General features: G+C 43.3%; 1 protein-coding gene across 1 annotated transcript in view; it reads right to left on the reverse strand.

Annotated features, from left to right (window-relative positions):
• Positions 1-2,055: 2,055 nt before the first annotated feature.
• PCDH11X (protocadherin 11 X-linked) overlaps positions 2,056-15,513 on the reverse strand; it is a 176,682-nt gene continuing 163,224 nt past the window's right edge. Inside the window, exons 4-5 of the mRNA XM_060270233.1 lie at positions 11,231-13,717; positions 2,056-2,773 (exon numbers count right to left, since the gene is read on the reverse strand). Of these exons, the coding sequence (XP_060126216.1) occupies positions 2,768-2,773; positions 11,231-13,717 (2,493 nt within the window). The 3' untranslated portion in view covers positions 2,056-2,767. The remainder of the gene's footprint in view (positions 2,774-11,230; positions 13,718-15,513) is intronic.

Consider the following 15,513-nt stretch of genomic DNA (forward strand, 5'->3'; position numbering starts at 1 on the left):
AGGCCTTTTCTGTAGTGGCTCCTCATTTGTTGAATGCACACCACAGCAACATCTGCCAGGCACCTTCATTACATAACTTTAGGCACCACCTGAAAACATTTTTCTATACTCAGGACTTTGGCTGATCAAATATTCTATGACCTTTTAAATGAGATTGTGGGAGGGGAGTTATTGGGGTGTTTTTGTTTCCTTATGTATGATCTTATTTTGTATTTTTATGCTGTGAACCCTCCAGGGATCTTTGGATGTTGGGCCCTATACAAATTTAATTTAAAAAGTTGTGGGTTTTTTTGCTTTTTTTAAAGCCAACTCTGAATATATGAAAGGAGGAGCAAATGCTTAACATTTACTTTTTTAAAAAATCAATGTGAGTTAAGAGTGCTTAACTTTGGCAGGATTGCTGCACTCAACATGTTGTAGAAAGAAATATGGCTGAGAGTAGCACTCAGCTTTTGCTGTGCATTGACTTGTCCGAAAAAAAAAATCAATGTGGGCTCCAGGCAAATATAAAAGGTTTAAATGATTAGGGAGCTCATGCATTTCTTTTTTTTCAGGAGACACACATTTAAAATGTGGAAGCATGTGGCACTTCTACACCTGCTTTTCTTGTGCAAAAGTGCTTCCCGTGGAGCAACTTCTTGTTGATCTAGGCGCACAGTTAATATGTGATTGGGACAGATACCTCTTCCCCCTTCCCCTGCCATCTAGCTATCCAATTTTATATTATCATTCATACAACGACCAAAAAAAAATCCAGTTTTTTTTTTCCTTTTTACTCCTTCCCCTTTTTTTAAAAGCACTGAGTGCAATCCAGTAGGAATATTGTTCAAAACATTTGAAGATAATTTCTGTGCTCTTGTAGAATCCTACTTTTCAGTGGGATATCCACAGTCAAAGTTCTAGGTGGACTGTGCTCAATGAATCCCGCACCAATCCAAACACTGTTACATGAAGTGTACATTCTTTTACATTATTGCCCAAGGATGATACAATGCAACACATTAATGCAACACATTAATGCAAACTGTGATAGGCATAGTACACATTTTAAACATGTAATAAGCAACAACCAAAAAATGAAAATGTTACATCTTATGCTAACCAAAGATAAATTCAGTGATCTTGCCAAATTGCCTAAAAAGGCAGCCATTTTAATGCTAGGCAGCAGTATTATTATTTATTTGTACTAGTGGTAGTTAAGGTTTTGATTTATTTATTTTTAAAATCACACTAAATGCAAGACCTTTTGCTTAAATATTGGGGAAGGGCGTGCCATCTAAATTGTGCCTAAGTAGGTATTCTTAAAAATGCTAGCCAGCATAATATAAAATAAGCTTTCATCGAAAAGCTTAACAGTTAGAATAATAATTAAAAAAAAGAATGATAGAGGCTGGCTACAGGTGTATACTATACATATATCTATACGGAATTGCAAGTACGAGGTACACCCTCTCTTGGGCCCAGTTCATACAACATGCAGCACAATCCTATGCATGTTTACTCAGATGTAAGTCCCATTGAAATCAATGGGACTTACTTCCCATTCCACATGTTTAGGCTTGGAGGCCTAGTGGACCTATGATAGAGGAGCAGATATACAACTCTCCCCCACCCCATGGATGCAACATGTGGAGGTGGGTGTTCCATGTAGAGCAAGGGTACCCGTTGTGGTGGGCTATAACTCCCATCACCCTTGACCTTTGACGCTACTGGCTGGAGCTGATGGGAATTGGAGTCCAACAACATTTGGATGTCCCCATGTTTCCTAGCCCTGCTGCACATGGAACCGCCCTTCACATTCTCCATGATGTGTGTCATGGAGAAAATGCATTAGCAGCTGACTTTCCACCATGCTGAGGATTGATGGCGTGTTAAGCCAGTGGAACGAGCCATTTGGCATTTTAAGATCAACAAAGCACTGTAAAATGCTCATATCTGGCTATCCTGCATAGCGGAAAAAAAGTATTTCTTACAATAACCCCCCTCCCCCCCCCAGAAAATAAAAAAATAAACCAACAATAATTTCTCATTCTGGAGCATATGAGACAAAGCATTTTACCAAGAAATGCAGGGAGTATAGATAACTTTACTTTGTCTTTTTTTATGTATATGCCTAAAAGTTATTGCTCCTTTATCATCATGTATATGGGATAGAAGGCAGAAGGTGGGATTGGGGAACCTGTGGCCCTTCACTGTTGCTGGACTAGGCAACTCACCATCCCTAACCACTGGGCATGCTGGGTGGGGCTGATGGGAGTTGCAGTCCAGCAACACCTGGAAAGGAACAGGTTCCCCATCCCTGCTATAAGGGAGGGGAGCAGGGACAACAGATATCCTCAGCGTAAATAAGTTAAGGGCATTAGTCCATTAAGGACAAAGTGGCTTTCAGCAACATAAGAGAATAAAAAGATATATCTTATATAGTTACCACCATTCACACCCAGTGATGGTTAATATCACTTATTTTGCCTTAGGGAAAAACCCTACATTATCGAACACTTATAGCACAATGTTCTCAAGTCTCTCTTTGTCTTTCTTTTCTTTCCTTTTCTGTCTTAGCGTTCTTGCCCTGAATACCTTTCAGTAGGGCAGCTTGAACAGTTCACCGCCACTTCGAAAACCCCTCTGGAGATCAGACGATAAAATTCTTCAGCAATCAGGGAGAGAGGACAAAGGGCTTTCTCGTGCTATTCCCATATTTCCATGTTTGCTGGCTTAACATCATTGTGTATACGACTTCAGTACTTAACAGCTGATGCGAAGACGTTCAGAGCTGGCAAACAGAGAAACAGCATGAGAAAAGCCCCTGCCTTCATCATCACATCTCCAACCCTACCTTAAAAGTCGGCTTGGCAGCTATCAACTAGCTTAATAGTGTCATGGGGATGGGGAGGGACTCAGGGAGATTTTACTATTTTTAGATTTAGATAGGCAATTCAGATTCCAAACATTCATATGGGAGATGCAGGCTTGGGGAACCTGTGCCCCCCACTCAGATGTGGTTGGGCACCAATTCTTATCAGTCCCACCCAGCATGGTCAATAGTAAGGAATTATGGGAGTTGTGTTCCTACAATATCAGGATGACAACCAATTTCCCATCCCTGATTTACAGGATGCTTGCTTTTGGGGTTTATCTGGATATAACAGCTATCCCTCCAAGCTGCCCTACTAAGAGGCATATCAGGATCTATATAAAGGATAGATTTGCTAGGTAGCCAGCATGGTTCTCTTCAGAAGTTGCTGATTTCCAGACCTTGGCCCCAGTCAGTGTGGGCAGCTGTCAGGAATGGTGGAAGATGCATTTCAATATCAAGGGATTAGCCAATGCCTGCAAGGGGTCATTCGATGGAAACTCTAGTTATATATTCTGTGGGGAGGGGTGGGGTGGAGGGGGTGGGGAAGGGGTGCTAACTAAGCATTGCAATAAAGGACTCTTGACACATTCATCAAATTTCAATTCCCAGGATTCTTTGGGGAAAGACATGACTAGCAAATGGCTTTAAATCAACATAAGATCATAGTACATACATGCCCTTAGTGGAAATACATTACTTAATACAATGCAACTCTTATGTCAAAATATGTGGTACAGCCGGCTTCAGACCTTGTAAATGTATATAATTACAAAATGCCATGCACTCAAGAGACTCACTGCAACATATTTTAACCCCCCATTTTGTTAGAATTCTCTGACATTGAGGAAGGTCTGTATAAATAAACACATGCCACATCTACCTCCCTCCCTCCCTCCTACCCACCCACCAACCATGTATTGTCATCATGTTTAAGAACTTGCTGATATCAAGATAGCATATGTTTAAAATATTGTGAGAAAATAATATTGGGAGAGATGGAATATGGGAGGAAAGAAGACTGAAACAAAGCAGAGCAATTAATGTAAAATATTCTGGCTAAATCGTCATGATCTCACTGTAAAGTGCAATAGTAAAGAATGGTCAAAAGTATGCATGAAAGCAGGGCTGGAGAAAATCAATGCAGAGTAATGGCAAAGGTGTCAAACACACAAAGGTCCTGTTCCTACAGCAAGCATAGTTAAGTTTTCCAAAGTGCATCAGTGCAAAAATGCCAACTTTTGGACCCAGTTTGCATATGTAAAATTGGCCGGCTTGATTTTCAGTGCAACCCATGCCATATAAGAATGGATACTGCCTGCTGGAACACCAACAAACCAAACTGGGGAACTCAAGCAGCAGTTCTGCATGTGCAAATTCAGCTTTACCTGAAATGGTAAATGAATTGATACCAAAGGCGTAAACTTGACACACACTTAGTGACTGCATATGTTAAGAGGTGCAGAACAGGAAAAGCTAGTGAACTCTCAACTTTAAAACATTTTTCAACTTGCACTGAGTCACCCTGAGTACTGTAGTTATGTAGGAAGGGTGTGGCATAAACACTCTAAAATAAACCTTAAATATTTTTCTTCCTCTTTTTACTAATTTGCTTGGATTTTAATGCAAGAAAAAGTAAGTGGTAACTTCAGAGGAGGACCAGGCTCAGAACTGCCTTCAGCTCAGATGCAGACAATCTATCCTATATAGTGCTGGGACCACACCATACCCTCCAACAATCCTCAGATGAAAATGGGGACACTTCTTACTCCCCCCCCCCAACTGAGCCTCCTTGAACTCCATTTCCCACCACCACCACCACCACAAAGCATTTCCTATCAGAAGAAGGGTAAGCGCCATCACCACCACACCAGTGGGACACACCACACGTGCCGGGGGTGGCTTTCATAATTTTGGCACTGTCCTTGGAAAATCAGGACATTTGGAGGGTATGCCACATCAGTTTCTGGATAAAGAAGGTTTACTCATCATCAAGCTGCCACAAACTCCTCAGGTTGAGGGAGGATGGAAGAAGTGTACTGGTATAGCTCTGAGTACCTGCAGCAGCTATTGGTTGCCCTGCCTCAGTAATGGACTGGATGAGAGCTAAAGAACTAAAGCTCAATCTAAATAAGTCTGAGACACTGCTGGTGGGTGGTTACCTAGCATGGATGGCTGGGTGATTGTCTGTTCTTGATGAGGTTACATGTCTGAATCTGGTCTGCAATCACCTGTTCAAGAACCTTGCCCATGAAGGGGAGATTAGCAACTTGTGGGTACCGTAGTTACTTAGATCTTCTTAATCAAGGGAGCGTTTCTTGGAGCGTGGTTTTATCTTTAAGTAGGCAGGGACAACCCCCTCTCACAAGGATTCATTAATCCCTCCCTGCCCCAGCCAGCTCCCCCCCTCCACTATTTTTTATGTCAAGAGGGACAAGAGTCCACATAACATTGTTGCACTGATCCAAGCACCTTGTCCACATCCTTACTAACTGAAACTCATCCAACACAACAGGACTCAACAGTGCTCTAGACATCCCTTGAGAGTAATCTGCTGTAGCAGCAGAATTAAGATCCTAGTGAATGCAAGAGATTTTGTCTTCAAAATGCTTTGCAAACACAGTGAGGAGCTACAGTAGTACCTCGACTTACGAATGACTCAACTTACAAATGTTTCGACTTACTATCGGAGCTCTGTCTGCCATCTTGAATGCGGTTTAGATACGATTTTTTCGACTTACAAATTTTTAGATCAGGTTGCTTCAACTTACGAATTTTTCTCCCAATGCATTCCTATGGGATTCGACTTAGGATTTTTTTCGACTTATGAATGTGTGTTCAGAATGCATTAAATTTGTAAGTCGGGGTACCACTGCACCATCAATCCCACCACCTACTTCAGGTCAGAATGTAAAAGACCCTGCACTACCCAGAACAGCTCTGCCAGATGGCAGAGTGAGGATGCAATGGAGGCAGCAAATTATGCCTTCCATGCTACCTTCACTGCTATTAGGTAGGCTCCATTGTTCATTTGCATTCCACCAGATCTTTCCTCCACTCACATTCAAGCCATCTCCCAGCTCATTTCCTCGTTCTAAGCTCTGGAGTATAACACAAGCCCCCCCCCCCAATTGGGAGAGGGTGATCAGGAGTCTTCGTGTCAATGATCTGGGCCATTCAGATGTTCTAGAGCAGTGGTTCCCAACAGGTGGTCCGGGGACCCCCAGGGGTCCGCGAGCTATGCCAGAGGGGTCCGCAAGATGCTATTAGAATAAAAAATATATTAAATATATTTCGTATGATAACAGATTTTTTGTTTTGGCCGCTTCCTGCATGAGCAGAGTCTAGCGCAAAACTACAATTAGATAGAGGCAGTAGTTCTGCTGTATGCCATTAGGTGGCGCTTTACAAACACTACTGTTTTGCAAAGAGGCAGCGCACGCATTATACTAACGCTCACCTCCCCAAGATGCTTTGTGCGCATCAGCTTCATTTGTGCGCTACTGCGCAGGTACCCTGTCTTCTCCATTCCCCTCCCTCCTCCCTGGCGCATGCTGCCTCTTTGCAAAACAGTAGTGTTTGTAAACAAAGCGTTGTTTTTCGCGGAAGCTACAGTTCGCGTAGTTAAAAATGGACCGTTGGTTAAAAAGTGGTTCGTTAAAACGACAAAGGCCTACAGATGAAGAGGAAGAACTGTAAAAAACGTATAAATATAAAATATAAAAAGACTCTTAATTTGGCTCTCACTTTTTAATTTTAGGATTAGGAATTAATGGGGGTCCTTGTCACAATAGCGGCTCGATGAGGGGTCCTCGAGAAAATTTTGTTGGGAACCCCTGTTCTAGAGGTCAGCCAGGGCTTTGGTAGGAGCATCAGTCATATCAGGAGGGAAATCCACCGAAGACATCAGGAAACCCATTAGATCCATCAGTCCCTAAGGAAATCCTCATATGTTCCCTACCCTTGCAGAGGGGGAAAGGTGCTGAAAGCCTAAATCTCAACAGGAAGTGATCTGACCATAACACACGCTGGAAATCACACCCTCCCTGCGCAACTGAGAAAACAAGCTCCATAGTGTGGCCTGCCATATGCATTGGGCCACTGACATGTTGGGACAGCCCATAGACCTGAGCCACCCCAACACCAGTCACGTTGGCATGGATGTTGAAGTCCCCCAGAACCAGCAGTCTCTGAGTCCTCAATACAGTCGTACATTGGAAGTCAAACTGAATCCGTTCTGAAAGTGCTGGCACACTCCTGTGACACTGACCCTCAAGACTGCCCTGATGCTGCACCAAGTACCGAGCTGGGCAGAACCGGGTGAGACCAACTCTAGCATGATCACTCACCCAGGTCTCAGTGATACAAGCCAAATTAGTCTCCTCGTCCATAATCAGATCAGAGAGGTCTTCCTCAGCCCTGGCATTCAGCAACAGCAGCTGTAGAAAGGAGGACTGGCTGATAGCACAACTACAAGTTGGAGGAGGGGCTGGCACACAGCAGGAACCAACTGCCTGTGTCATGTGTCCCTTGCACAGCTTTCCCCACCTTCCACCTGCTCTGGACCACTGTGACACCCCCCCCCCCAGCTTTCTCCTGCTCCTCTTCCTAGACACACCCTACATCTTTTTATTATTTTTAAACAGAAACAAACCCAGAATTTAAAAGCCACAGCTCAAAGGCCATTTAGAAACAATTTTAAACATTTTAAACAGCCAGTAAATCCAGTAACATCCGATTCTCAACTCCCAAGAGTTTGTTCCAGCTTTTTGTAACTGGAGTAAGTCTGGGTCATGCCCTCCCAGGTCAGATGAAACAAACCCTCTCAAGCAGGAAGCAGGTCCTCATAATAAAATAATACTGAAACTGATAACCAGTGGAGGTTAACACACATTTGGATGGGTAGGCAGGGAAGTAAGAAAGTATAGTTTTCTCTTCAGCCCTGTATTCATTACATTTCAAAATGTCATGAATCCCTTTTCTATACTGCTACTATGTGCAGTCTGAATGGTTGAGTTGGATCCGAATAAGGACCGCTTACCCCCCGGTGTGCAGCGATTGCAGCCTCCCATGGACCACGGTTGCACTAGGGGTGGGGGTGGGGAGTGCTGGTTTCCTGTGCAGTTGAGTGGGGACATCACTTCTTCCCCAATGGTCACACAGGCTTCTGGTCTTCCATCCATGGTTCCAGGCAATCACAGGAGGCCCAGAAGGGGCAAGGGTTCGGAGTGAACCTGAGTGATGCCAGCATGCACCTCCTGCTCTGGGTCTAGTTAGTGGTTAACTTCCCCACCCTCCCTCCTTTCATATCTTGCCATGGTTCTGTTTGAGTGTTAGTGAGCAGAAAGCAATTAGGACCGTGCTATGGAAGCACTGGGTCACCATATTTGGGGCCAGGGAGCAATTTGTCCTCCAGGCAAATTGAACCAGTTGGGAGTTTTTGCCTTCTTTGTAGCAATTGTCACAACTTGGGTGGGTAAGTCAAGGTGGGTGGGGCTGGGAGGTGAGCAGGACTCTCACCTCACATTCCATGGGGTGGGGGTACTTCATTAAAAGGCCCAAAGGGAGGTGCTGTGATCCTTATGCCCAGACAGTGGTTGATTTCCCAGGATACTCTCCCCAAATGGTGATCTCAGAAGACACCCTGCTTTGATGTACGTCACAGGGTGATCCTTAAACTGAGATCAATTATGAGAATCAAACAGCAGTTATGCTGGGTGCCTACTCCAATGCCTACTCCAAAACCTGTTTACATCTGTAATCAATAAAGTTGTAGCTTATTTTATTCCAAAGTGATGGCTTCTTCTTCTTCTTCTTCTTCTTCTTCTTCTTCTTCTTCTTCTTCTTCTTCTTCTTCTTCTTCTTCTTCTTCTTCTTCCTCTTCCTCTTCCTCTTCCTCTTCTTCTTCTTCTTCTTCTTCTTCTTCTTCTTCTTCTTCTTCTTCTTCTTCTTCTTCTTCTTCTTCTTCTCTTCTTTCCCCCCTCCCTGGTTAGCCCCCACCCAATAGCAGCCTTGCTGCACCCAGGCCTTTAATCTATATATCTGGATTAAGGGAAAGGATTCCAGGGCTGAATAGAACCTTTGTTTCTGTTTCCCACACTTGTCATACAATAGTTGCAATTGTTAGTAATGTCTAAAAAGTAGAATGCCAAGTTTACTTTTAATAGCTCAGGGAGTGGAAGAGATAGAGGAAGAGGAAATAATCTCTAGGTTCAATCATTTAAATCACCTTCTTCCAACCTGGTTACATCCAGACATTTTGTGCTTCAGCTTCCACCAGCCCCAGCCAGCATGGCCAAGCCCTAGGAATTATGGGTGCTGGAGCAATAGCACTCATAGGGCACCCAGTTGGGGAAACAGCAACTTTCCATGGTCACAGGCAATAGGACTTTCCTATGATTAACTCTCTGATCATTCAGCATAGCCTGGAGAAGTCTCAGGACAGATGGTATGAGGAGTCATTCCTTTCTCCTTCCTGAACCCTGCACCAACCCAGGTGAGGTCTGAACATCACTACTGGGCTCTTGTTCCAGAATGGCTAGTGCCTAAAACAACATAACTCCTCTTGGGATCAGGAGAAGTTTGCAGAAGGTCCATGGCTAGGTGGACCTTGGCTAGGAGCATCTGCTTTGCATGCAGATAGACCCAGGTCTAATCCCCAGTATGTCCAGGTAGGGCTGAAATCTTCCCTGCCTGAAATCCTGTGGATTATACTGACCTAGATGGACCACTGGTCTGACTCTGCATAAGGCAGCTTCCTACATTCCACATCATTTCATTGCATGTGCCACTTGTTCTGTTTGGAAACTGTCCAATATTCACATTCCCTTCATATATTTTCTGAGCCGTGATTGAATCTCACTCTGATTTGAATAAGCCCAAAGTTTCCTTTAGTGATTAAATATAACCAACCTGAGTCAGCAGGATAGCACTCAAATATATTTCCATTCAGATATTATAACTACTGCTGAAGCTGTGTTTTAGGCATGAGAAAAAAGATGAAGCTTTCCTTCAATCAACACCCATAAAAAGGTGTAGAAAAGTTTTAGGGAGGCGGGTGTTTTAAGTTCCTTCTCCCTTAACTACATTGCCAATTGCCCAAGAAGACCCAAATGAAATCCAAAGACCCGATTCTCAACTGAGACAAGTAATTGCAACACAACCAAAGTAATGGTCAATGGAGGGAAACGGGCGGCGCACCTTTGCTGCTTCAACACTTCTTTTTTTAAGAGAGTCGTTTTGTTTGACCAGCTCCTTGAAAGCCAGACAAGCACTCATTGCAACAGTAAGCACATCCAGAGGCAGATTTAGGGCAAAGTTGCACTGGGCACTGAGCTGCAGGGCATTGCAAGTACGATGTAGTGGATTGAGCAGAACAGAAGGTGAGAGGCGGGGGAACGTGCTGAAATCCCAAAGACCAAAGTCCACCCCAGCGTATGCTGCTAGCATTACTGCTAATACTGAAGTTTTAAATTATTATTACTTTTAATGGAAATAATGCAGCTTTTTAGAATCACCATTTAGAGGTGTGCATTCTCTTTATCAACTAAAAACAAAACACGGTGTAGCTGCACTTTGCCCAACCCCTTCTAACACATAAGCCTGGACTGCGCTTTAGCCATTGACATGGGAGACTAAATTTTTACAGTGTAGTGTTAGTAAAAGCTGGGCAGCATTTGTAATGCCTCTGATATTATCTTTTCCTCCCCCTTTAACTCCAGGGCTGTTTTATGCTGTCAGTTGTGTCAGGTGCCCAGCTTTTAGGAACCAATACAGCAGTGTATATTCCTAGCCTGGAAAAAGGCACTCAGTCCATTAAGGGGAGTTGAGGGGGGCAGCCTGCTTTATTCTTCTTCTTTTTTGCTGAGAGACCTTGAGGTACGGCTCCAACCAAAGAAGTCTGCAATTCCAGACTCCATTAACATTAAGAACCACTTATCAGATCCTGCAAAGCTTTATTGCTTTCCACCTGGCCTAGATTGCTTAGATTCCCAAGCAAAGGAGGCTAGCGAGGACAGGCCTGTAACCTCTCTTTTGTTCTGCAGATCTAAGCTACTGCTATCCACTATGCAAAGCGAGAAGTGCCACACTGCCATCTGCAGACAGGAATTACCTTCTAAATATGCTCATTCAGCAATCAAAATTCCCTGATAGCCAAGAGTCACTTCATTCTCATTTTCTTCCATTTAGTATTGATGGATCACAAACTGTTTACTTCTCAGCGCTTCAGCCAAGCATGAATGCTTAAGGTTTTTTTTATATATTTATATATAAAGATTTAAAAGGCACAGCGAAATTAAAAAAAGAAGAAAAAGATAAAGCAAAAGGAAAGGAGAGAAGCAGAGAGAAAGGTGCAAATGAGCAACTTGGCATTACCTGTCTGGTGTGGATGGAGCCTGGAGTCTTGAACCCTCCTTGACAGCTGCATTCAGAGACGCTGTAAGGGTCTGAGCTGCTGGAGGAGCACTTGGAGAGTGAATCGCAGCCCACCACGAAGGTGTTATCCAGAGGCAGTTCCTGAATGACATGGTGCTTCTTCGGTGGCACTGGAGTCTCGGGTTTTATTTGGAAAGTGGGCTGTGGTGAGGCAGACTTGTAGTGCTTTGCTAAATCTGGGCTGTCAGGCTTAAAGGTTGTTGGTGTGGTGGCCCAGTTATATTTTCCCATAGTCTGTTCTTCCAGCTCCACGGGAATGTCCAGAGTGCCATTGATATGTTCATGGCCAGGATCATCAGGCTTAGATTCTTCGATGGTCACAAAGTTGAGAAGAAGGCTTTTGGGAGAGCGCTTCTTCTTCTTCTTCTTCTTTTTGATCTGACGGTTTTCTTGGTTTGGAGAAACCCACTCACCACTCTGCTTGCTTTTCTGGACAACCTTGTGCCTGGGTGTTTGACGGCATCGCACCAGGGCAGTCACAAAGATGACCAGTATTACTGTCATGGTACCTGCAATGATAGCAATTATGATCTTGACATAGTCATTCGTCTGTGGGGTTATCTCACCATCCCCAACATTTTGGCCAACTGGAGTTTCCATGTTTCGGCGCACTAACTCTTGGACAAAGGATCCATTGGTGACAGTTTCATTCACAAACAAATGCACCAGTGCTATAGTATATAGTGACTCAGGCTGTCCTAAATCATTGACTTTGATAACTAGCCTGTGTAACCCATGATCTGCCGATATGACCTTCTCTTTCAAAGTAACATTGCCTGTTAACTGGTCAATCATAAACAATCCCCGTGAATTCCCACCAATAATGCTATAGCGAAGCTCCGCATTCATCCCTGTATCATTGTCAATGGCAAACACCTTTGTGACTACAGAGCCTGGGCTGGTGGTTATTGGAACCAAGTCATACGAGTAGTTAGATGAAGGCATGACAAAAACAGGCCTGTTGTCATTCACATCAACCACATTGATGGTCACCTTGGCAGTTGATGAACGTTGCAGCCTCCCTCCATCCACAGCCTTCACCTGAAAGGTATAAGAACCTTGCTGCTCCCTGTCAAAGGTAATATTAGGCCGTATGACTCCAGTGAGGGGATCAATAATGAAATTATCTTTGCCATTCAATATAGACAAGGTCACGGCTGCGTTCTCTCCGGAGTCTGCGTCTGTCACAGTGATCAGCCCAACAGTGCCATACATGGGTAGGTTTTCTGGTACGTAGAAATTATACTCGTTATGGGTGAAGGCAGGGCTGTTGTCGTTCTGGTCCAAGACTGAAACTGTCACAGTAGCATTGGTCTGTAAGGGTGGCATCCCATTATCTTTCGCCAGCACAGTGAATGAGTATCTGTCCTGTTTTTCCCTGTCCAGCTTTCTCACTGCTGTCAGAATGCCTGTACGGCGATCCAGGTTGAAGATGGGTGGTGCATCCAAGCCCAGCATGTAGCTGATTTCAGCATTGCGCCCACTATCTGCATCTGTAGCACTAATCTTGGTCAGCTGGGTGCCAGGAGCATTATTCTCAGGGATAGACAGTCCAATGACAGGCTGTGTGAACACTGGTGCATTGTCATTCTCATCTTTGATTTTGATGAGCAACATTGCAGACTGGTTCAAAGGTGGTTTTCCTGAATCAGAAGCCACTATTTTAATGGCATATTCCCGGGTGGCCTCGTAGTCGAGGAATGTGGCTGTCTCCAGCAGAAACTGATTATCAAACACAGGCTTTAACCTGAATGGTACATCGTGGTCAGTGTAGCAGGTAACTTTGCCGTTAAGCTCAGAATCCTTATCCATTACAGTAATGAGGGCAATTTTAGTATTGAGTGGTGCTTTCTCTGACAAAAGCACAGTCCCATTCACCGGGTTGATAATGTACCTCGTGTCTATTGATGGGATGTTATCATTAATGTCTGTGACATTCACTGTCACTGTTGCTCTTGAAGGTGTTGAACTGCCATCACTTGCTAAGACTGTTAACTTGTGTACTGGAGATTCCTCCCGGTCCAGTGGTTCCTTGATGGTGATGAGACCTGTGGTGTTATCAATGGCAAACAGCCTTTTGGCCAAGGTAGTGAGCTGGCTGCTAAAGTAGAAGTGGATCTGGGCATTTGAGCCCAGATCGGCATCAGTAGCATGAAGCTGAGAGACAGAGGTGCCCACAGGGGCACTTTCAGGAACACTGACTTCAATATCATTCTCCTTGAACACTGGGCGGTTGTCATTCACATCAGTAACTGTTACTTGGAGAATAGCAGTGCTGGATCGTGGAGGGTTGCCGCCATCTTCCACTTTAATTTTCATCACATAGGTATCCTTCTGCTCCCTGTCAAGTACCTGCTGTACTATCAACTGGGGCCACTTGTCCCCCTCCGGCGTCTCAATTATATCAAGTCCAAATACATTTTGACCCTAGAAGCCAGGAAAAAAAGATGCAGAGGGGTACATTATTACATATTAGTTTGACATACCTGAACAATATTAATGTGCATCCATCAGTTTATGGCTCTTCTAGTCCTTTAAGTTGCAATTAATGTGAAATACTTTGATGCTTTGTTATGTCAACAAATAAACAGTGCAATTCTAAACATATATTTATTTATTTATAAAATATGTGTATACCACAATTTCATTTAAAAAAATCAGAGTTGTTGACATCAATTATAATACAATCAGAACCACACAAGAAATAAAATAGATTACCAGCTGAATATTGCAAAAATGATTCTCTTAATCATTTGCATAACTCTGCAGCACCGAAATGTTTTCAGCAAATGTTTAGATTAGAAGGTGCTTGCTGAATCTCAGTTGTAAGAGCATTCTCCAGGAGAGGGCCAATAACAATGAAGGCTCAGTTTTGTCTTGATGTCAAATGAGCCTTACCAACTCAATATATTGACTTCCGAGTAAAAAATCACTGAACTCCTATCAAGAAAATCTGGTTAGGGTTTGCTATAAAGCAAAACAACACTTTTATGCTATGTTGAGTTAAACCAGTGGCTATTGGGTTTAGGTATCCATGATTATCACATCAGACAAACTGCTTACATGATGAATGTGTATTCAGTCATGAGTCACAAGTGGGCTTTGAACTGGCATGGTGATTCAACAGAGAAGAAAGTTCAAAATAATCTCCACCCTCCAACATGCTTAATAACCTGACATTCATCATGGCATTGGTGATGTTGAAAGTTTGCAGAGACTGGCAATCTGGTTTGTTGACAGTGACTGAGGAACATCATCAACAACAACAGCATCATCAGTATCAGTTAATGGTAAACAGCAGAATGCATGGGCTTAGAAATATTTATGCAACAAGAGATTGTGCACATAATCTAGACCAGCCTCACCCAACCTGGTGCCCTGCAGATGTTTTGGACTACAATTCCCATCACCCCATGTTAGTATGGCCAACAATCAGGGATGATTGTATCCCACCAGGTTGGGGAGGGCTGATCTAGATCAATGGTCTTTATCTGGCGGGTCACAGCCTGATCTAAGGTGGGTCTCAACAGCAGCACTACCACCATGCAAATATAGAGTGAAATTTACTATTTTCTCGTCGTTATACTCTGCAGTCGTCTGAATCATTAGAAGCCCCATTGTCGTGAAAGCGGATAGCAAATTATTCCCTTCTCTCTCTTAACACAGCGTTTGCCACAGTGACAGTTTTAATCTGTTATTATTTTGTATGCGAGTTTGTTTGATGCCAATAAAGGTTTTACTTACTATAGAGTGAAAGATTAATAAATGAATCCGCAAATACATGCTTGGGTTAAAACTAGGTCATGGGTCTAAAAAGGTTGAAGATACCTGATCTGGAAAATCCTGTATTGTGTCACATTCACAACTTTTAAGTTGCAATTGGCCAACAGGGTTACATCAATCAAAGTTAAGAAGGAAACCTGGCTCTAAAACTTTTGGGGGTGATATCTTTTCTCTATAAGAATATTTAGTTAAATACAGAACAATGTACCTTCCTTGTGCATTTCTACCACTTGTATTTGGAGTATTTGGAGACGTGTGTCTTGTGGAGTACAAGGTTTAATAATTCAACTAATAATAATAATACTACCCTGTCTTATTTTATTGCAGATAAAGGTGATTCTTGTTTGTTCTGCTTAAATTGTAGATGACGGGTTTCTCCAGTGGATATTTGTGAGGTCCAAAAGCAGGCGTATTATTCTGGCTCTGCATCATTCTTGTTA

The sequence above is a fragment of the Zootoca vivipara genome, chromosome Z (assembly GCF_963506605.1).
Source record: "Zootoca vivipara chromosome Z, rZooViv1.1, whole genome shotgun sequence".
Classification (NCBI taxonomy): domain Eukaryota; kingdom Metazoa; phylum Chordata; class Lepidosauria; order Squamata; family Lacertidae; genus Zootoca; species Zootoca vivipara.